Raw genomic sequence first — 23,225 nt, forward strand, 5'->3', positions numbered from 1 at the left:
TTTCTCTTGCCGTGCCTCTGACTGCTGAAGAGGGGGAGAGTTCAGCAGTGTCCACAGATGCACCCGCACACCAGAGGGAAAGGCCTAGTACAAGCATGGTCAGGGATCATCATGAGCTGCAGATGATCCCACGTTTGCTATGTGTGTGCACTGCCGAGCCAAAATCAGCTAGGGCAAGGGAACAAAGCGCATGACCACCTCGGGGATGCTGAATCATCCCTGCAGGTACCGCTCCTTTGCCACAGGAACGGCTCCCGCTCACTCCACAGTCCCCGTCCCCCCACAGCAGAGGCAGGGCACCCTGCAACATGGGGGGCAAAAGGGACCCATTGCAAATGCAAGCAAGGTCACCCAGACCATTGGGGACATGCTTGCTCTGGATGACCAGCCCTTCACCTTTGCTGAGCAGCCAGGGTTCAGGCGGCTCCTGGCACTGCTGGCTCCATCCTACCAGGTGCCCACATGCACCACCTTCAGCGGGACGGTGGTGCCCTCCCTATACGAAGCATGCAGGGAGCACTTGAGGGAGGAGCTGCACAAGGCAGGTCTGCAGGTGACTGTACACTTCACCTCGGATATCTGGAGCAGCCAGGGTAGAGGTCATGCATACCTCTCCCTCACAGGGCACTGATGTGGCCAGTCAGGCCATCGGTGGGCTCTCCTTCACGCCAAGGTGATGGATGAGTCCCACACAGCAGCAGAGATAAGGGGGGCCATGAACCGCATGGTGCAGGGGTGGCTCGGCGCTGGGTAGCCTGAGCTCACCCACAGCTTCATGGTCACCGACAATGGGGCCAATATGGTCAAGGCAGTCCGTGATGCCAGCTTTGCTGGTATTCACTGTGTGGCACACAATTTACATCTGATTGTGAGGGATGCCTTGGAGGGAGACGGGGCTGCCAGTGATTGTGCCAGCAACACCAGCAGGCTCATTTCCAGGTGCAGGAAGGTGGCAGGCTACTTCCACCGGAGCATCAAGGGGGGAAAGATGCTGCGGGACAAACAAGCAGAGCTAAATGTCTTTCAGCGCAGAATCATCCAGGATGTGGAGACTCGGTGGTGCTCCACATACCTGATGCTTGAGAGGCCAGTGGAGCAACAGAAGGCCATCCATGACCTGGCCTTGCTTGGGGAGATTGGGATCAGCGGCCCCCTGACCAAAGCTGAGTGGGATGCCATCTCCCAGATCTTGCTGGTCCTCAAGCCCTTCCTCAAGGTCATTGAGACCCTCAGTGCTGCTGATGCCTTCCTCAGCCAGGTGGTCCCCATAGTGAAGATGCTCCACAGCCAAATGGAGAGCTTCCTGGGGGCCAGTGTTCCTGGCCGGGGCAGGCCGCTTTCACCAGATGTCCAGGTACTGGTGAGGCAGCTGAAGGAGGCCTTAGGAAAAGGCTTGAACCCTTGGGGTCCAACACAGTATATATGCTGGCCACCATCTGGGACCCAAGGGTGAAGGGCACCATATGTGGCAGCGAGACACTGAGTCGCTGGAGGGAGGTACTTACTAAGAAAGTGACGGAGGCAGAGCGGCGGAGGAGGGGAGGAAGTGGGGCAGGGGGATCCACTGCCTGAACCGAGCCCCCCCATCCACAAGCCAGTCTTCCCCTCCACCACAGGTGCTGCCAATATGGGCTAAGGCCATGGCAAACATGAGGGGGTCCAGACCCACCAGACCCCAGGATCAGGCAGACAGTCCTCACACCATGGTGTCTGCCTATCCTGCCGAGCCTATGGAGCCCCTGGACTGCGACCCCTTGGCCTACTGGGCAACCCACAGCCTGATGCGGCCGGATTTGGCCACAGTTGCCCGGGAATCCCTGTCCTGTCCACCGACCAGTGTGCCAAGTGAGAGGGTGTTCGGCATGGCTGCGGATGTTGTGACACCCCACCGCACCTGCTTGGGTCCTGGTTTTGGGGGAGCAGCTGGTGTTCACCTCCCACTGCCGGGGCTCCCCAAGCACCAGGTATGGATGGAGCAAATGCCAACCTCCTCCCTCCATATGTATCACAAGTTTGGCCTGTCAGCAGCCTAAGGTGCAGTTTCCCCCAAACCCCTGCACCTATCACCATGAAAGTTGGCAGGCTTTGTGGGCTCCTCAGGGGCGAGCAAGGTTGCAGTTTTGAGCTCCCTGTGGCTTTCCACACAGAAGTCACAGGAGGTTTTCTCTCAAGAATTTGGGGTGCTGTTTCTCTGAACCCCCTGAACCTGTCTTGTTGAAAGTTGGTAGGCTTTGTGGGATCCTCAGGAGCTACCATTCCTGCAAGTTTCATCAAGATTGGACAAGAAATGCCACAGTTATAGCCTGCTTTGACCTTCCCCATTATAGCCTAGGGGGAAGTCAAAGTAGCTCAAATATTCGACTGAGCTTCGACCTCGAGTCCAAGCAACCCCACTTTGACTCAAAGCAGGCAGCAAATCAAAGTGGGACCCGGTTTAACATTTGACATGGCTGTTGAAGCGAATATTACCTGCTCTGCACAGCCCTATTAAGCACCCACGATTATTCTGATATCTGACTTCCTCAAACTTCTTTGCAAATCCTGATGGCAAAGATTCAAAGATTTTGGCCTGATGGCAAAGATTCATCTTTTAGGGTACATACACACATACTAAGTCAACTTAAAATAAGGAGACTTAACTAAGTTGAATTAAGTTAAGCCACATTAGAGCATGCACACATACAGCTCCTTGACATGGTGGCAGCCATCTTGTGAGCTAAGCTGACTTATCCAGTGTGATTCAAGATACTACATTTCAGAAGTGTACTATCTTGTGTTGCATTTAAGTTGACTCTTCTCCACATAGTGTGTACACTCTAACAGTTAAGTCAACTTTAAAAGTTAAGTCAGATTAACTGTCAGGAAGTTAGTATGCATGTATGCACCCATTTATATGGGATCCATAAAGTTCAGGATGAAATACCCATGGGGTCAAATGCACTGTGTAGAAAATGCAAGCAATGCCTTGTCCTGGCAACTCTCCATGGCATGAAATCTTCCCTGTTAGACAGGATCAAAAGCATAGAGGGTCCAGGGTAGATTTTCAAAAGTTCAGGGATCCTCCTTGCCCACCAGCCCAGCCCCTATCTTTATCCAAATAAGCATTTACCCAAAGGAAGGTCTGAAGTGTCATCTGATGTAGCTATTTGATGTCAGTGGAGCTGTGCTGTATTATGCAAGATAAGAATCCAGCCCCAATTTATGCAAAGCAGAGGCAGGTGCTAGAATCCCTCCTGCTGTACACCCGTATAACCTACTTGTCTTGACTGTGGTATTCGGACTCCCTCTTGTGGCTGGACCGCATAAACGATTGGGGAATCTACTACATAAATGGTTTGGGAAACTACTACAACCTTTGGCCAATAGACCAGGATTTCCTCATTTTATCATTAAAAGCTCATTAGTTTAGGATGAGAGGTTCACGTACAAATGGGGTAGGTAGTATTGTACATTAATGGAATAATTATCTAACAAGAAGATGGGGTGGCACAGGTACAACAATTTATGTCTGGCTGGTCAAAGAGATTCTACTGAGTTTGTGATGGGGCCCAGCAATCAACTTCCAAAATCCAAGCTGGGTAACTATCTAGGTAAAATTATTCAAGAAATAAACATCACCAGGGGTTACATCATAATGGGAGATTTAACTTGGTACACATTGACTGAAGAAGGAATGCATGCCGTATTGGATCATCGGGAGCATTGCCAGCAGGTCAAAGGATTATTCCCGTCTATTCTGTACTGGGGAGGCCACATCTGGAGTCCTGTGTCCACTTTTGGGACCCCCACTACAGAAAGGATGTGGACAAATTGAAGAGAGTCCAGTGGAGGGCAGTGAAAATGGTTAGTGGGCTGGGGAACATAGTAATGAAAAGAGGCAAGGGAACTGGACTTTCTGAGTCTAGAGAAGAGAAGACTGAGAGGGGATTTTATAGCAACCTTCAACTCCCTGAAGAGGGGTTCAAAAGAGGATGGGGCTGGACTGTTCTCAGTGGTGACAGATGACAGAACAAGGAGCAATGGACTCAAATTGCAGCAAGAGAAGTTGAGGGTAGATATTAGGAAAAACCTTCTTATGAGGAAGGTAGTAAAGCACTGGAACAGGCTATTCAGAGAGGCGGTGGCATCTCCATGTTTGAAGGTGTTTAAGACCCGACTAGAAAAAGCTTTGGCTGTGATGATGTAGCTGGAGCTGATCCTGCTTTGGGCAGGGGGGGTGGGGGTTGGACTAGATGTGACCTCCCAAGATGCCTTCAAACCCTCGTTTTCTATGATATTGAGGGAACCCAGTTACCCCCCGGGGGTGGGCCTTGGTTATACGTTGCTGTGGCAGGTGCGCAGGTGCACGCTGCTCTGGTGGGCACTCAGTTGTGCCTGGCAACAGGTACTCAGACACACAAGGCAGCACTGGGTGCATAGCAAAGCACTGCTGTGGCAGTGGGCGCTTCATACGTGGTTGCAATGAAGGGCGCTTGAGGATGCGCTGTTGGTGCCATTTGGTCACACCTCTCTGCAGAGCTGCTGCAGTCATGCCTGATGGGAGGCGCTTGGTCACGAAAGATGGTGGCAGGTGTTTACGGAGGTGCTGCCGCTGTCTCGGATACTTTGTTGTGGCTGGCAGCATGCCCTTCGTCACACAGGGTGGCCAATGGCATGTAGTGATTCTTTGCTCCAAGAGCGGGCATGTTGAATTGCTTGAATTCAGGAGTGGGCACGTGGTCCAGCACTGCTGTGGTGGTGGCAGGTGTGTGGCATCGTATGGTAGAGGGCAGTTGGTGGCCTTTGGCAGCAGTGGGTGCTGGATGGCCTGTAGCAGAGGGCAGCTAGCAAGGCACTGCTGCAGTGCTGGGCATTTGGCACTGCTTGGTGGAGGGCATGTGGTCCTACACTGCAGTGCTGGGCAGGTATGCATGCATGGAGGTAGGTCATGCGTCATGCACAGCAGCTGTGGGCACTTGGTCATGCCCTGGTTCTCAGTCATGTCCTGCAGCTGTAAGCGCTCGAGTCCTGACTCCCACAGTGGGCTCTCCTCCTGCCCCTTTTCCGCTGGGCTCTCAGGCATACCCGGGGGTCTCTTGGCACAACAGCTGTGATTAGCAGCTGGGGGCCCACATGGGGGGCAATTATTTATGCACTTCTGATTGGGGGTGGAGGGGGCACATGGTGGGCGGTTGTTCACACACTTCTGGTTGGGAGCCGAGGGTGCACATGGCGGGCGGTTGTTCTCACACTCTTGGTTGGGGGATGAGGGTGCACAGGGGGCCTTGCACTTGGTCACCCGCCGTGGCTCAGTGGTCACGGAGGTGCAGCAAGGCTGGCTGTTCGCTGTCTGGTGCCAATTTTGAGCTGTGTGCATGCAGCGGAGCTGGCTGTTGGTCACATGCTGCTGGAGGGGTTGCTCAGCCATGCACCCAGGCTGGAGACACTCGGTCTCACATGGCCACAGGCACTCAGCTACGCACATGTGCTGTGAGCTCACAGTCATGCTTGGTAGCAAGGCCCCACACACACTTTGGTGCAGTGGGTACAGGGCCACGCGCTTCTTGACACGGAGCCGAGGGCACTGCAAGGGGCAGTACTCAGCGACTTGCTGCCGCAGGCTTTTGTTGACGTGGCTTGACCCCGTCAGGGGCTGATGCTTGCATTGCTGTCTGTACAAGGCATCTTCTGGCATTGCCTGGCTCTGCCTAGAAGATGTGTGAGAAGGTAGATCATTCACTATATTCACTCACTCATTTCTCCATGTTAAAGGAGCCTCTTTCACGTAAACCCTCATTCCAGTATGGCCCAGAATATTTATAGCACTGGAAACAGAGAATTATCCATCACTAAGTTAAACAACATGCCTTTATTATCCCACCACCAATGGAAAGATAGGATCCTTTAACACTGCCACGCAAGGGGTGGCTGAAGCCGGGGGAGGCTTGGATTTCAGAGCCAGAAGGCCGCTTTGTCTCCAGTTCCCTGAAATACATCTCAAAACTGGCCCCACTGCCTTCAGCTCTTCATGCAGCTCTGAGCACCCAAGAATTAGCTGGTCTATATGCTTTGCCCACATCTACATGACACTATCACTTTATCACCAACAGCTGTTGCCCGGGGAGCAGCTGTGTACTACCACTAAGGATAACTATGATGATGAAGTATCCAGAGATTTCAGTGAATATCAAAATTTGAAATGAATGAAGTTCATGCCAGGCTTAAAACAAATATTCATAACCGGTACCTGTTAACCTTAAAAGGCTCGTGTACTCTTCTTGCTCATCTCTCATTGTGAGCTGTATGCAGTGAAGTGTGATTAATTAGTCAGCTGGATAACGCCTCACTGTGACTGTATTAGCTGGTGCACTGAATCCTCACAAGAATCCAATTTACTTTGTAAACAAAACAATTTGGCTCGCCTGTCATCTATTAAAGCACGTTTAGTCATTTCCAAATATACATTTATATTAAACCACAGTGGATTATGCACCTGACAATTACTCAGCTGGAAGAGATGCTGACCTCCAAGTTTTAGAGTACCTTTCAAGCCATTTGATCTGCACAGAGCATTGGCTACTCCTCAGCTTTTCTTGGCTCGTCAAGACATAGACCGATCAACTGTTCCATTTTGCAGAATTATCTTCTGTTTTGGTGATGAGTGCGACTGAGAGAACAAAGCAAAAATGATGGATCACATCAGAATCCTGCCGTTCATATATAGTGAGCACTTTCAGTCTTTAAAGAGAGAAATGTACATTAATTGTACATTATAAGTGTGCAGCTCTCACATAAGAAACCAGAATACACACAATTAACGCTCAGCATTTTTGGGACATCTATTTCTCCATTAGAAATGCAAAAAAAAAAAAAAAAAAATCATTCTTGTATCTCAACACACCAGGCAAAGAAGCAGCTCATGCCAAGTTGAAAACAGTTAACTACTGATCCTTAGAGACTTGTGGGAAATTAGCCAACATTACCAATCCCACTGGAGTGAAGAATTGGCCAGATTTTCCTATATTCATTTTCTTCACAGCCCCAAATTCAAATATCCATATGTTAAAAAGTCCCTGAGCTTGCTGTCTGTTTGTCTCTCAAGGTTTTTAAGGCCCAACCAGACAAAGCCTTGGCTGGGATGATGTAGCTAGGGCTGGTCCTGCTTTGAGCAGGAGGTTGGACTAGATGTGACCTCCTGAGATCCCTCCCAACCCTCATTTTCTATGATTCTGTGATTCTTTCCATCGATAGGATCCCATCAAATCACTTTTCCAGCACTCTAATATTGGGAGATTTGCCTGTTTCCAAATCTGAGCAATCACATATCCAGCTGCTAGTAACACTTAAGTTATCAATGGGCCTAAGCCAGAGTCAGACCCGACAAATGTCTAAGAGAAAAAATAATCCCTACTCATTGTATTTACAGTCTAACTAGAAACACTGCCCCCATATTCTGAAGACCAGGTGCTTCACTGGAGTAAATCAGCTCAGTTATCCTGAAATCAGGGATTTGCTCCACTGAATATTTTCTTCCAGGAAACATTCAACATCAGCCACCCCAGACCCGGCAGCATCCCATTGCAATCAGACTTACCGCCTCGACCCATGGAAAAAACCAGCTGGGAGTGCAGAGAGGAGGCTGAGATAGAAGAAGTTTTATAGAGCAAAGAGGCTTATGGGTGTGAGCCGCATTCAGCTTGTGAGATTGGAGGCACGTGATCCCTAACACTTGCCTGCAGCTCGTGCTCCCCGAATGCTGCTGTCCTCTTGGCAACTCCAAAAAGTGTGACACTACTATAAATACTTTGGGTGAATAAGCAGCTTACTCCTGGCTGCTGCAATGGGTGGTGCTGCAGAGGAACATGCTCTTCTATCATGTGTCCGAGCTCTGGCTGCTCTTTTGTCCGGGCTGGGCACTGGTTTGGAACCAGATGCTTTTGCTTGCAGGCTGCGCTGGCTGCCAGCGCAATCTTCCATAAAGCTGGGTGTGGCCAGCAAAACTCTCTTGCTCCATCCCCATTTCAACAGGCCAGACAGACTCAAGAGTGAACCCAGAGCTGCTCTTATGGGTGTCCCACATGCCAGCTTACAAAGGGAGGGAAGCCCCCATGGGAGCTGCTTGCAGTCTGGAGACTCTGTGATTCACTACAATGGACGCAGCCCTCCAAGCATCCTGTGCTTTTTTTCCCATTCAAGAATAGCTGACAAGTACAGACACGGCTCTTCCCAGGGAAAGACCAGGGCTGGGTTTGTTCAAAGTGACAGAGGGGGACTTAGCCTCCATCATTCAGTGGAAGCCCAATGTGCCTAAACCCCTTAAACCAGTGTTTTTATAACCTTGGGGGTCCTCAGGCTATGTCTACGGGGTCTGTGGAACATGTCTATGATCAACAGTAGGGGAATACCCACACTTACAATTCAAAGGAGTCTGCACCTCCATTTGAAATTTTTGGGGGGCTCACAAATGAAAAAAGGTTGAAAACCACTGCTGTAGCTGGTTTTGAAAACCAGCCTAGAGGAGATTCTCAGGAAATTATCTTAGTTTTTACCTTGGCTACACAGCTCCCTTCTTCCTTGATTTACCAGAGGTAAGCTCCTTGGGAACAGGACAGCGGGCCAAAAAACCAAGGACAGGAGGTGAAGTGACTTGCAAGGCAATGCTACTATGTAGAAACCTGCTCAGCACCACAGAGGTAAATCTGATGGAGCCAGGGCAGCACGGCCTGGTGGTAAAACTGCTGATCTAGAACTCAGAAACCCTGTGATCTTCTTCCAGCCTTCTCGTATGCTTGTGAAGCGACTCATCCATTTCCAGCCTCCTCCGCGCCTGTTTAAAAACAAGGTATACGCCTTCTGTTTTTCATAGCTAGTGAATTTTAATGGTGAAATGTATGGGGAATGGGGGAGGACATCTTATAAGATTCATAGATGTTAAGGTCGGAAGGGACCTCAATAGATCATTGAGTCCAACCCCCTGCATAGCCAGGAAAGAGTGCTGGGTTCAGATGACCCCAGCCAGATGCCCAGCTAACCTCCTCTTGAAGACCCCCAGGGTAGGGGAGAGCACCACCTCCCTTGGGAGCCCATTCAAGACCTTGGCCACTCAAACTGTGAAGAAGTTCCTCCTAATGTCCAGCCTAAATCTGCTCTCTGCTAGCTTATGGCTATTATTTGTCCAGCTTGTCCAGGTCTGCCTGCAGTTGTTCCTTGCCCTCCAGTGTGTCCACTTCTCCCCACAGTTTCGTATCATCCGCAAACTTGGACAGGGTACATTTCACTCCCTCGTCCAAGTCACTGATGCAGACAATGAAGAGTATCGGTCCAAGGACCGAGCCCTGTGGGACCCCACTGCCCACGTCCTTCCAGGTTGATACCGACCCGTCCACCACCACCCTCTGGGTACAACCCTCTAGCCAATTTGCCACCCACCGGACTGTGTAATCATCCAAGTCACAGCCCCTTCATTTGTTCACAGTATGGGGTGGGATACCGTATCGAAGGCCTTCCTGAAGTCTAAGTAAACGATATCAACCCCTACTCCTGCATCCAGGTGTTTTGTAACCTGGTCATAAAAAGAGACTAAATTAGTCAGGCATGATCTACCTGCTATGAACCCATGCTGGTTTCCCCTCAGCATAATTTTTCTGCTGGGCTCTCACATATATGAACCTTAATAATCTTTTCAAAGACTTTGCCAAGGAGGGAGGTGAGGCTGACTGGCCTGTAGTTGCCTGGATCCTCCTTCCTCCCCTTCTTGAAAACAGGGACCACATTGGCCCTTTTCCAGTCCTCCAGGACTTGGCCCGTGCGCCACGAGTGCTCAAATATTCTTGCCAGTGGCTGTGCAGTGACATCGGCCAGTGCCTTCGGTACCCTCGGATGGAGCTCGTCTGGGCCTGCCAACTTAAATGCATCCGGTCCTTCCAAGTGACTCTGCACCATCTCAGGGTCAGCGCTTGGTGGTCTGGCGCCCAGCTGTTGCCTTTCTACAATGTAAGACTAGTCTTGCCCCTTGTTTAGGAAGACTGAGGCAAAGACCTCACTGAGGAGTTCAGCCTTGTCCTCCCTGTCTGTCACCAATTGCTTTTGCCCGTTCAGTAGTGGTCCTATACCACCCTGGGCTTCTTTTTACTCCCTATATATCTGAAAAACTATTTTTTGTTATCCTTAACTTGGGATGCCATCTTCAGCTCCATGGTAGCTTTGGCCTTTCTAACTGCCTCCCTACAACTGTGAGCTGCTCTTTAGTAATCTCTCCCTGTTTCCACTGCTTATATGCCCCACTTTTTGCCCTTAGGCTGCTCTGGATTTCTCTGGTCAGCCAAGAAAGCCTCTTGGCCCCTTTCCCCCTTTTCCCCACATCGGGATTGTCTCCCTCTGTGCCAGAAGGATCGTTTCCTTAAGGCACAGCCACCCTTCCTGGGCTCCCATCTCGCCAAATCTCCTACTCTGCAGTGCATTCATGACACAGAACATTTATTTAAACACCTATTTAAAAGCAAGGGGAAGTGTTTTTATTTATTAACTTATTTAAAGTGACATTAGATTCAAGTGTATGGATGTTTAGATGGGACATTGCTTTGACGGGACTCCAAAATCAGCTGGATTCTTCAGCAAGGTGATCATTTATATACCACTTACATGAACAGAAAATAATACCCAGAAAAAGAAACCACTGTTCTTGCAGTTTATTACATGTCTTAACATTAGATTTGTTTGAGAAATGAATAGTCTTCCTCATGAACATCTTTTCATTTGAGTAGAAATTTTCTTTGGAAGCTTTCTGCATTTTCATTGGGGAAAAAAAAATCAAAAGCTGAAAAAAAAATATTAGGTTGTGAGTTTTTTGCTTTTTTAGTGTAAGGATTTCTCTTTTCATTAAAAAACCCATTTTTTTTGCAAAAGCTTCTGTTTAGCTGATAAGGGATTTTCTCAATGTATCCGGGGAGTTTTATTTTTCAACCTGCTCTACTCATAATTATTTTTCTTGGCCATCTTTTGGCAGTTCAAAGCTTTTTAGCTCAGCCTATCACGGTGCTTGTACACATGATGAAATTTGCCCTTCCCTGCGTTTCAACAGCATTACAGTTTGCAAACACAGGCTTTCCTCACATTTTAAAAGTCTTCCTGCATTTTAAAATAAAACTCATCCTGACATGTTTTAGTTTGGGTCACCAAACATTAAAACATTGTGCAGGTTTGTCATGTGCAAACATGGATTCGTCATGTGCAAACAGAAATGCACTCAAACCATTTTTTTAAATGTGTCTACAAAACCTTTTTTTTTTTTTTAAATTGAAAAATATTTGGTCCAGACCCTTTTTTTGTGTGTTTGAAACACCCAGCAGGGGAACAGCAACCAAGTCAATGGCTTTTCACAAGCACCACCTTGACAGGAGTTGTGTTTGCCACAAACAAAACACTTATTAAAATTATGCTAATTATCAGCCTGGTGATTCCAGCTCAGATAGAACAACATTAACATGATGACAACATCCTAAACTGTTTGTCTAATCCTTTAATTAACATTTGCAAAGGGTTTTGAAATCCTTTCATGTGAGGAAGCCTCAATGTGTTGTAAAAGGAGGTAGGGTATAATTTTCCCCACCAGAAATAAGGGGGAAATTGAGGCACATTGAGACGATGTCACTTGCCCCATGTCACCCAACGTCAGCATCAAAAACATATAGAAACCCATCACGTCCGACGTAGAAGTGAATCCTGGGTTCCAACCTCTAGGTTTGCCTCCTGTTACACTGGATCGCAGCCAGGGTTGCCAACTCTGTTTGAATCTATTCTGTTCTGCTCTTGTGGCTCCCTGAAACCAAACGTCCTTATCACAAGCCTAGCGGATGCAGAACGAGCAACTCGCACACAAGTGCCTGTGACACTGTGGATGAATCATTTCCTGATTAATTAATTCTTTTGCTAAATCCTAACAAGCTGAAGATGATTTTTAGGGTTGGACCTTCCAGGGTTTTCTGGTCCAACATCCTGCGCAGGCCTACTGCTAACTGTATTTAAGCGAGCCCAGACAGACGCCCATCCAGTCTCCTCTTGAAAATCTCCAACGAGGTGGATTCCACCACTTCTCTGGGCAGCTTGTTCCATGTTTCTGCAAGGAAGAAATTGTCCCTGAGATTTGATTTGAACTGGCTTAGTTGGAGTTTAAATGCTTCTGGTCCTGCCCCCTGTGCCTGGGAAGAGCAATGTTTCACCATCTTCTTTGAGGCAGCTTTTCAGATATTTGAAACGTGCTATTATGCTCCCTCCCATCCCCTTTCTCCTCTTTTCCAGCAGTTCCTGGGACTGAAGCACAGTGAAATTCCTGAAAGAATGGATTTATTGCATGCTGTTTGTAAGCACTGCTGTTCAGGGGCTGGTGTTCACCATGCAGAGAAACAACCTGCACTAAGAAAACACCCGTCCCACATCACCCCTTCTTCCTGCGTCACAAGTCCAGCCTGCACAGCCTTGATATTTCCTCCTATCTGTCATAAGGGGTGACACTAATCACTACAGAAAGCTCTGTGCAAACTAGCAAGAATATTTCACAGCCAGATGACTGTAATGATAAAAAAAAAAAAACTGCTCCAATGATTTGGTTATTTTATATAAAGAGAACCAACTGCACCACATTTTAAAGGGGCCCATCTTTATTCCTTGAAAGGTAAGAGTCCCTGCTCCTCTTCAGGGAAACAGATCTTCCCTAGACCAAAGTGGCTTCCCTCAGCTTTGGGGGTGGTCTCCAGAGGACAGGATTTCAGACTCACCGCCATCCATAGCATCTCCCACTGGCTGGCTCTAGGCAGCTCTCTGCACCCTTTTGCTCTCTCCATGCACTTGAGAGAGAGACCCTGAGATCAAAAAGCTGCCTGTTGCAGTCTCAGACTTTTAAGTACCAACATCTTTTGTTGGGTCCCACCCAGGATTATGGAGAAATGTTGCCACAGAGCAGAGCCTTGAATAGACAGCTCCTAAACCCTAAGCTATGCCCTCCAGCACACTTCCCTGTCTCCTTGCAGTGCTGAGCCTAACTATTTTGCCAAGGTGTTTTTCCATGTCATTGTCTTACCAGGAAGGAATAATAAATGATTTTTCTCAGGCAGGGATTCTGGACAACTAATAAAACAGAGTGCAAGGACCACAAGGAAGCAGATACTGTGATGAAACATAAGGTTTAATTTTAAAAGCAATTGGAAGATACATCTTTTAAGTACAGAGTACAGAGCTCCAGGCAGCCTGGGCAATACATTGTGAACACAAAGTCCCTCAGTCACAGCCATGGATGGAAGCAAGCACCAGTTACATGGGTGTAATATCTGAGAAAAATTACATTAAAACAATTCTGTGACCAGAAATGTAACTACAGATATGGCTAGATAGATCTTTATCGGTCGGGACCCGTGGTATAAATAGAGCACCGTTGAAGTTACTGGTGCTCCGATGTTATAGCGCATCAAATAATTTGGCCCCGTATCCATGGATCTGTGCTCATGGAGGTCTCCAGCATACAAACAATAAATCAACTTTGTGCCAAAGCTATTCATACCCTGTGTCTACATCTAAACTTAAAAGCAACTACACAGTAGAAATCTCACGCTAAAGGAGCCCACGGGAATCTTCAGGTCAGTTCCAAAGGCAGAACCACCAGATCTGGGGGTTGGCACTAGCATACTCCGGTCACACAAGGATGCATTGAACTCAAGACTTCAGCATCAGTCTTGGGAATTTCTACTTTTTGTCTTCTTATCTCATTAATTTACCAGTGTCTGTGTGAAGCAGGTGAAAAAACAGACATCTTTGCACTAAAGCAAGCAAAAACTAAAAGCATGTACAGTGTAACCACACAAACATCATTCACACACACTTCCAGGTAATAAATTAAGCTATAAGAGAACAGAGCCATGAACCCAGGGTGCAGCTTTTCAGGGAGTGTGAGCAGGAGGAGAAGCGTGGTGCATGGAGAGCGGTTCTAGCCGTCTGTGGGGCAGTTCCTCCTTCCAGGCCCTTTCCTTCGTGCTTTACCAAAACCACTGGGAGGCAGAGCAGTACTTCTTGTTATTGCTCGAAATCTTCACTTGGCTTGATTGACCTTTGGTCACACACTGCTGGGGGCACTTGGTCACGCACTGCTGGGGGCACTTGGTCACACACTCAGTTACACACTGCTGGGGGCACTTGGTCACGCACTGCTGGGGGCACTTGGTCACACACTCAGTTACACACTGCTGGGGGCACTTGGTCACACACGGTGGGGGGCACTTGGTGACACACTGGGTCACACACGGCTGGGGACACTTCACACATTGAGGGGGGCACTTGGTCACACATGGTGGGGGGCACTTGGTGACGCACTGCTGGGGGCACTTCACGCATGGTGGAGGGCACTTGGTGACGCACTGCTGGGGGCACTTCACACATGGTGGGGGGCACTTCACGCATGGTGGGGGGCACTTGGTGATGCACTGCTGGGGGCACTTCACGCATGGTGGGGGGCACTTGGTGACGCACTGCTGGGGGCACTTCACACATGGTGGGGGGCACTTGGTGACGCACTGCTGGGGGCACTTCACGCATGGTGGGGGGCACTTGGTGACGCACTGCTGGGGGCACTTCACGCATGGTGGGGGGCACTTGGTGATACATGGCAGGGGGCATGGTGGGAGACACACTTGCTCACACTGAGGCCTACACTTCTGCCAGCCTTTGGGACCACATGGCTCCATGCACTGCAGTGAGCTGGACTCGCAGTACCCGTCGTAGCCCGAGTAGCTCTTGGTGGAGTATTGTGGTGTCCACTGCTGAGGACACATGGGTGGGCATTTCACAGGGAGTTGGTCTTGGCAGATGGGTGTGGGCAGGCACCGCTGCTTGCACTGCTGGCCGTAGTAGGACATCTTGATGTGATGGGGCAGAGCTGAAAGAACCATGAAAGAGCAGATCCTTGACCAATGTGACATTCACTAACCCCGCCAAGTACCCCTCACTGCTTGGTCACTCAGGGAAGAGCCAGTTACTCAGGTGCTACAAATTGATGTTGCTTTGTTGCAACCCAGTGCACATCGGCAGGGAGCCTGGATCCTTGCATTTATCCACAAACCACAGTGACAGGCCACATAATGCAGGCATCTTGGTCATATTCCTGCTTCAAATCTAATGGCCCAGGCAGCAGCCCCCATAAAGTCACACTGGTGGTATCCCCTGCATGGGCAGCACTGTACCTGCGCCCACGGGTGCTTGGGGCAAGCTAATCACCCAGTTAGCCTCCATCAATGCTAATGAACCTGCCACAGCATTGGTGGTGCTTCCAATGCAGCGTAGCACCTGTACCGAGCAGGGCGGTGTGTCACAGAGCACAGGGAGATGGGGCTTGTTGGACTGCACAGGACTAACCAGTTTGGTGCACCCCCAGGTGAATGCCTGGGGGAAAAGAAATTGGGTCAACCCTTCAGCTTTGTAGGGGGAACAGACTGGGCTGTCCATGACATTCTCAGAGCCACCAAGCCTAGCACAGCTTTCCTTTGCTCCTGTTCATCTCCAGGGACTCCCGCTGAATTACTCCTGCTCTCCAGAACTGGAAAAAGGGTGCTGTTCCATCTCCAGCCGGACCCGGGTATCCCCTCCCCCAGGGGCTCTTGACAGAAACACCCCTGGTTGTAGCAAGAAGGGCAAACAAATTCAATGCAAGGACCCAGTCCCTTCCCACTGGTCTACAGTGGCACGCTCCCTCCTGCTTGCTGTCCTCCTGGCTCCAAGACATGTGCCTTCTTGGCTACCAATCAGCCTAAATTCAGCAGGATGGGCCATGGGGCATGCAGTCCATTGTCTGGTTTTGGGGCCCCACTAAAGGATGTGGACAAATTGGAGAGAGTCCAATGGAGGGCAAAAAAAAAATGGTTGGGGGGTTGGGGGCATGACTTGTGGGGAGAGGTTGAGGGAACTGGGCTTATTTAGTCTGGAGAAGAGAAGACTGGCAAGGATTTAACATCAGCCTTCAACTGACTGAAGGGTGGTGGCAAAGAGGATGGAGCTGGGCTGTTCTCAGTGGGGGCAGATGACAGAACAAGGAGCAATGGGCTCAAGTTGCAACAAGGGAAGTTGAGGTTGGATATTAGGAAAAACTTTCTTACTAGGAGGGTGGTGAAGCACTGGAAAAGGTTCCCCAGAGAAGTGGTAGAGTCTCCATCCTTGGAGGTTTTTAACACCCAGCTAGACAAAGTCTTGGCTGGGATGATCTGGTTGGGGCTGGCTCTGCTGTGAGCAAGGGGTTGGACTAGATGTGATCTCCTGCAGTCCCTTCCCATCCTAATTTTTTTTGTCAACCCTCATTTTCTATGGTTGTATGGATAGCAAGGAGGCTTTCAACCAGGAGCTTTCCTAGGCCTGGCCACTGCTTCCCCACATATTAAATATGAAACCCATTTTCTGGCTTTCAATTCAGTCTACCCAGGGATAATGATTTTGTGGGAGAGTTCCTCCTCTCTGTTACCCCCTGGCTACTCCACTGACATTCATGGGGTTTCATTAACACAGCAGAAAGCAGAATTTAAGCCTTCATCTAGTGCCAAGCATCCAGTCATGACTTTGCAAACAAATAATAACAATAGCAATTGTAGATCAAAATTATTCTTGTTGTCACGATATTTACTATGAGAAAGGGCTCTTTTACTCCAGCTCCTTTCAAGACCGTTCAAATATCCACAAACACCTTTTTGCCTTTCTTATAGTACCCCTTCTCTTTCCTTTTCCTCCTAGTCTCTGTGTACTTTACCCTTCAGCCTTTACATTTCTCTGCAGTCTATTATGACCACCAGTTTACAAATGTGGAAATCAAGGCACAGGAAGACAACACATACCATATTTCAGGTCAGTGACCAAGGCTTAGAAGCTAGGTCTTTCCAGAGCCAAGCCTCTTACCTTCCCCACCAAACCACTCAACATCTCTAATGTTACTCGTCTTAAGCTCATGGTCCATTTAGCCTCAAACACTATATTCATACAAAGCCACAAAGTAAAGTTAAAATTAATAATCACCAATGCCTCCAAGAAAGAACCATGACAAGGCTCTTTCACAGTAGCTCTTCCACTACTGGCCAAGATCAATGAGTATTTGTAGACACCCCATTGGAGCCACTGGTCTGGGGGAATCACTGCAAACTCCATCTCTGGAAACTGATCTGCCCCAAAATCACAAGCCACTTCTGAAATCCATGCCCACAAAGACCAACCATAAAGTGACGCTTCAATAGCTGGAAAGATACTTAGTACAAAAGTGACTTACCCGATTCACAGATGAGAGCAGTTGAGTGGTAGTGGATGAGGAGCCTGCAGAGTGAGAAAGCTTTTATACAGTTCCCAAATGTGCTTGGAGGGTATGAGACACTCGCAGCATGCGTGATCCTTACTAACGGTCATAAAAAATTATTCACCCCACGTGTCACACTTCTAACACCTGGCAGCACGCCACCCCCCCAGTGATGACTAGTCTGCTGCCAGACCCATATGTCACCAATTATCTTGCATGTAATCCTCTCAAGAATGACAAGACTTTGTGGTTGTTCCGTCGGGCAGATGATGACAATTTTAAGCCCTTAGGGGCTTAAAATGTCAAGGCACAAGTGGGTGAATGGAGCACAACAAAGAGCTAAATGTTCTCAATGATAACGGATGACAGAACAAGGAGCAATAGGCTCAAGTTATAACAAGGGAAGTTTAGGTTGGATATTAGGAAGAATTTTCTCACTAGGAGGGTAGAAAAACACTGGAACCAGTTGCCCAGAGAGGTCGTAGACTCTCCATCTCTGGAGGTTTTTAAGATCTGGGTAGACAAAGCCTTGCCTGGGATGATCTAGTTGGGAATGGTCCTGCTTTGAGCAGGGAGTTGGACTAGATGTGACCCCCTGAGGTCCCTACCCATCCTAATTTTTTTTATGATTCTATGAAAGCATACAAGAGATACTCAAGAGGGCAATGACCACAGATTTTAAATTTCCACAGGGGCCTGGTAGAAACATTCCCACTCCTTGATGGTTCCCAAGTAACAAGGACATTCATTGCACTAGTTTTCAGACCATTGATGTGGGACACTGGGGGCTCTAGAGGTGACAGAGGACCATGCTGCTACTGTCTTGCATGTAGTTGGTGATCAAAGCTGGTATGTCTTCGCCATGCTAGCCACAGGTGGAGTGAATATTTGCCTTGACTATGATCCTGGATGGGTCTATGTCACTCAATGGTTTCATTAAACTGTGTGGACTGGTCATCATGATATCCCTGCTGGGGATACCAAAACCCCTTTGTAACTTCTGTATTCATTTGCCTAGCACCAATATCAAGATGGTGAAGTCCATTAACTCCTTTTAAACAACAAGAGAACATTGTCTTTGTCCCATTTTTTCATCATTTACCATAAAACATTAGCTAGTCCCCCCTTAACATAACAAGTTAGCATTCAAGTCAGTAGGATAGTCAGAACTTTCTTCTTCCAGGTACAGGGGCTGGTTGGTCTTTGTCAGTAGTAGCTGGCAACATTATAAAGGTAACGTCTGCCACTCCTGAGAAGGCAGGTCATCTTTTCCTTTTGCCTGCCCCACATCCCAACTCCAAACATATGCATGAATACTGAAGGAAAATCTCTTATGTCTATACAGTGACCAACAGTCAGGGCTTCAGCTCACTCAGGAGGGTGGAATATCCCCGGGTCTTCCACCCTGGGGCACTCCCAAGAGTGGATGAAGGACACTAGTTTACCAAGGGAAAAGCAGAGTCATTCTCGGTGGGATTCAGAGCAAAAGCTCCCTGCTCTTTGAATGAGGCCAATTTGAGGAGCTTGTATCACTTAAGCCCTAATTTGATGGGATGAATTTACCCAGAACACCTGACTGTATGTCACTTCCACCATACATGGTTTGTGTTGGTGCTTCTTTAAGAGCGCGATAAATCAGTTGAGATGAAATCTTACATTTCTCTCAAATTGCCCACACTGGAAAGACCTCATTGAATAAACATATGGTTTGACTACCTGCAGCCTTCTGTTAGAAAACCATTCATCATTAATTCAGTTGATTATTACTTAATATCAGCCCACTTCACATAAAAGCCATGGGTTATTTGAGCTTCAGATCAGTGCTTGTAAAGGGTTAACATGCCGTTGGGAAATTAATTTATCGGGAGCTAACCCAAACTTTTGCCTAGACTTACCCGAGTCAACCTGATTCTTAGTTGGTGAAAAACTGGTGAGGACTTGGCCTAATGCATTTTATTAATCCTATGACACTTATGCATCAACATATTTGCAAAGTGACGGGAGCACGCCGTTCTGTGACTCCCAAAGTGAAAAATCATTAGACAACATCTTGTTTCATTTCAAGGCTGTTACATAAGAAGATGGCATTTATTTGGCATAGCTAGCAGATGTAGTTCATCTAAGAGCAAGGGTGATTTGATGAGTCATCCACTCATCACATTTTGCCCAGATTTAAAAAAAAGAAAGAAAGAAAGAGAGGATGTTGAGGATCCCCTTAATTGTGTTTTTCTTTGCCGTTCAACATTAAATAAAAAAGCCTATTGGGTTAGAATTTCAGCTGTGATAAATCATCATATCAGTGGAATGCAGAATTTCAGTTTTTGCCTAAATTTTTCAGGTCTCTTTGCTAAAGCCTCCAAAATTCAGTTATTTATAGTCTCAAAGCTCTCTGGGTCAAATTCAGCTTGAAGCACAACTGTCCAGCCAGCGATCTCCGTGTCAGCCCCTGGTCAGCACACAGAATCATAGAAAATGGGAAGGGACCTCAGGAGTTCACATCTAGTCCAACCCCTGCTCAAAGCAGGACCAGGCCCAATGAGATCTTCCCAGGCAAGGCTTTGTCTAGACAGGTCTTAAAAACCTCCAAGGATGGAGAGTCCATAACCTTTCTGGGGAACCAGTCCCAGTGCTTTACCTGTCACATAGCTGCTCTCTGCTGAAATACAGGAAATGGGAGTTGGCTGCTGTACCATTTTAAGGCTAGGCCTATAGTATAAACTATAAAAACTTCTTTCTTTTCCTTTGAAAAGCCATTGGGTTCAAGCCTCTGTGCCTACCAAGATGGAGAAGCCACATCTGCACCTCTCTTTCATCCTAGGTGCAGTGTTCACTTGTCTCTTAACTTCCTACCTAGGAGAACTTTATTCAAGCCCTGACCAAAACCTTCATGTTCCCCTCTCAGGTTTTAAAATCCTAGGTGGATTTCAATTATTTTATTGCATGAATTTTTCCTGTGGTACACTGACTTCATGTTCTCACTCAGTAAGGTTTATGAGAGTTGTGTATCTAATATCTCCAAAGGAAGTTCTGATTAATGGTCCTACAGGGTAATGCAGGAGGTAGGGTAGAATGGCATCCTCTAAACTAACTCATTCAAAGAGATGTGAGCTTTCATAGGCTGCAGTCTATTCAGATGCTATAAACGGACTTGCAGGCAGCAGGGGTAGGAAAGAATGAAATAAGTTAAACACAAAGATAGGGAAAAAGGGAGGAAACAATCCTTATAGGCTCGGCAGTGCTACGTTGGATAGCACTACAGAAGAAAGAGACTTGGGGGTCATCATTGACCACAAGATGAACATGAGCCTGCAATGAGATGCTGCAGCTAGTAAAGCGACCAAAATGCTGGCTTGCATCCATAGATGCTTCTCGAGCAAATCCCGGGACGTCATTCTCCCCTTGTACGTGGCCTTGGTGAGGCCGCAGCTGGAGTACTGTGTCCAGTTTTGGGCTCCACAATTCAAAAAGGATGTGGAGAAGCTTGAGAGAGTCCAGAGGAGAGCCACGCGCATGATCAGAGGTCAGGAAAACAGATCTTACGATGACAGGCTGAGAGACATGGGACAATTTGGCCTGGAAAAGCGCAGGCTCAGGGGTGATCTGATGCCACCTATAAGTTTATCAGGGGTGACCACCAGGATCTGGGGGAACGTTTCTTCACCAGAGCGCCCCAAGGGATGACGAGGTCCAACGGTCACAAACTACTACAAGACCATTTCAGGCTGGACATAAGAAAGAATTTCTTTACTGTCCGAGCCCCCAAGGTCTGGAACAGCCTGCCAGCGGAGGTGGTTCAAGCACCTACATTGAACACCTTCAAGAGCAAATTGGATGCTTATCTTGCTGGGATCCTATGACCCCAGCTGACTTCCTGCCCTTTGGGCAGGGGGCTGGACTCGATGATCTCCCGAGGTCCCTTCCAGCCCTAATGTCTATGAAGTCTATGAAATCTATAAGCAGGCACTAATGAGAATAAAGTAACCGATCCAAGAAATTCTTCATAAGTCTATGTTATTGTGTTATACTTGGCTGCATAACTGGCTGCTAGGTTGGAGACTAGCATCGAGACTTTCACTCTCCCATTATAAGAGTTGGCGCGAAATTTTGCTTCTGCTCCCATGCTTTGTGGGTGTTCTGGTAGCATCCGCAGTTGGCTGAGCCTGGCCCACACATACTCCGGAAGATACAAGTCCTGCCCTGGAGAAGACTTCAATCTAAGGAAAACTCCTGAGCCTTTTTTTTTTTTTCCCTTCCGAACAGGTCTGTCCAGTCTAATGACATGGATCAAAGTAGCCCAACACCGCAGTGGAAAAACAACATCAAAATAGAACTGTGACACCAAGGGCCAAGAATTTGGTATCCACCCTGTAATAATGAAGCAAAGAAGTCATGATACCACTGGGGTAATTCAGGAACTGAGCTGATGCTTCAGGAATCCAGATCGTCTCAACTGACATCAAGGAATAAGATTCAACACAGGGGATGTATCTACATGTGCACATTTACTGTGCAATAACCAAAATTACAGTGCAGTACGGGTTCTCATCTCTATGTGCACACCCATACTGTGCAGTAAATATGGTGACTTACGCCAACTTGAGCGTAAATTTGATACCTGCATCATGCAAGTATCGAATTTACAACCCGATTATTTACTGATTGGTAAAAACACATGTAGATGCCTTACTGCACAGTAGCATTGTGTGCAAGGACTGACTTGGGACTAATTTTAGTCCCAAATCAGTCCACACGAGCGTTAATGAGCTTTAATGTCTGCACATATAGATGCTGGCCTATTCCTGCTTACTGCGGAGTAAATTTAAACCTGCATAAATACACATGCAGACACACGCAGGATGGAGTTAGAGATACCTAGGAGAGAAGACACAAGAAGGGATACCTTAGCTGTGGCATCGGTCTCTCTTGATATCTGGGGTAGGAAAGCACTAATTGGTAGACAGAATCAGTGCACAAGTTATGTTCCTAAGCCACTGTTCTTATTTTAAAGGCCCTATACCTACAGGGTGATGGCTGAGAAGGCCTGTTCATAGTTATCCAACTGCAGGAGCCAGGCCTATATTTATACCGGAGTTTCCGTTTTAATGCCATATGTTATCTCTCCCCCTAAAACCTCAAACTGACTTTAAAGCGGACACGTAGAACCACCAGGAATTTTCCATCCGTATGTTTTTTGATAGACAACCCAGTTAGCTTAAAATGCAATCTGAGAAAACATTGGTGGTTTTGGAAGGGTTCGGTCTCTACTCTAAATATTTTGGTTTAAAACCGGTTTGAAAAATCCACCCGAATTATTTTGTTTTGAGACAGAAAAATACAGCCCATCACATAGGGAAAAATTAACCTATGAGATAGATACCCTCAGAATATGGTAAGAAGCAAAACTTTTATGAGGCATCATAGGACTTTAGGAAGATGTTATTTTTGTTTAGTTGATTCAAAATAATCAAAGTAAAGCTATTTACATTTTTTCCATTCTGATTTTTTTTCCTGAGGTTTTCATTGAGGGAAAAATTTAGATGTACACTTTTTTTTCTACTCCAGGATAGATATTTAAATATCAGAATTTTCCATGGGGCAAATGTTCCAATTTTCAGTTACATTTCAGTAACAGGTTCCTTCTGGGAAAGCCTGGAGTTTTTCTGGGATACAGAAGAGATATTTGAATAGTTAGATAGTCCTATTTGGATAGTTTAATAGGACACAGAAAACAGAACCTATTGTTTCCATAATGGCAGCTTCAGGAGATGATCATTCTTGCTAGACCATTCAGTAAAACTAAAATACCTTACCTACACGTGCATTTTGTTCAGTACACACTCCAAACCTCATGACTGGATAATGATCCCTTGATTCAGAGACTCATCGCTGTAGTGAGTGTGATGCTGGGTCACTCAATGACCCTTGAGAGAAGGGCATT

At 47.3% G+C, this 23,225-nt stretch overlaps 2 protein-coding genes across 2 annotated transcripts; both read right to left on the bottom strand.

Moving 5' to 3' along the window:
• Positions 1–4,228: 4,228 nt before the first annotated feature.
• Positions 4,229–5,674, bottom strand: LOC149861087 (uncharacterized). The gene has a single exon (XM_090053719.1). The coding sequence runs from the start codon at positions 5,672–5,674 to the stop codon at positions 4,229–4,231; it is 1,446 nt and encodes a 481-aa protein (XP_089909845.1).
• Positions 5,675–13,997: 8,323 nt separating this feature from the next.
• LOC149861088 (uncharacterized) lies at positions 13,998–14,879 on the bottom strand. The gene has a single exon (XM_090054880.1). The coding sequence runs from the start codon at positions 14,877–14,879 to the stop codon at positions 14,004–14,006; it is 876 nt and encodes a 291-aa protein (XP_089911006.1). The 3' UTR covers positions 13,998–14,003.
• Positions 14,880–23,225: the final 8,346 nt, after the last annotated feature.

This window comes from Crocodylus siamensis, chromosome 6 (assembly GCF_052110815.1).
Source record: "Crocodylus siamensis isolate JL-2025a chromosome 6, ASM5211081v1, whole genome shotgun sequence".
NCBI lineage: Eukaryota > Metazoa > Chordata > Crocodylia > Crocodylidae > Crocodylus > Crocodylus siamensis.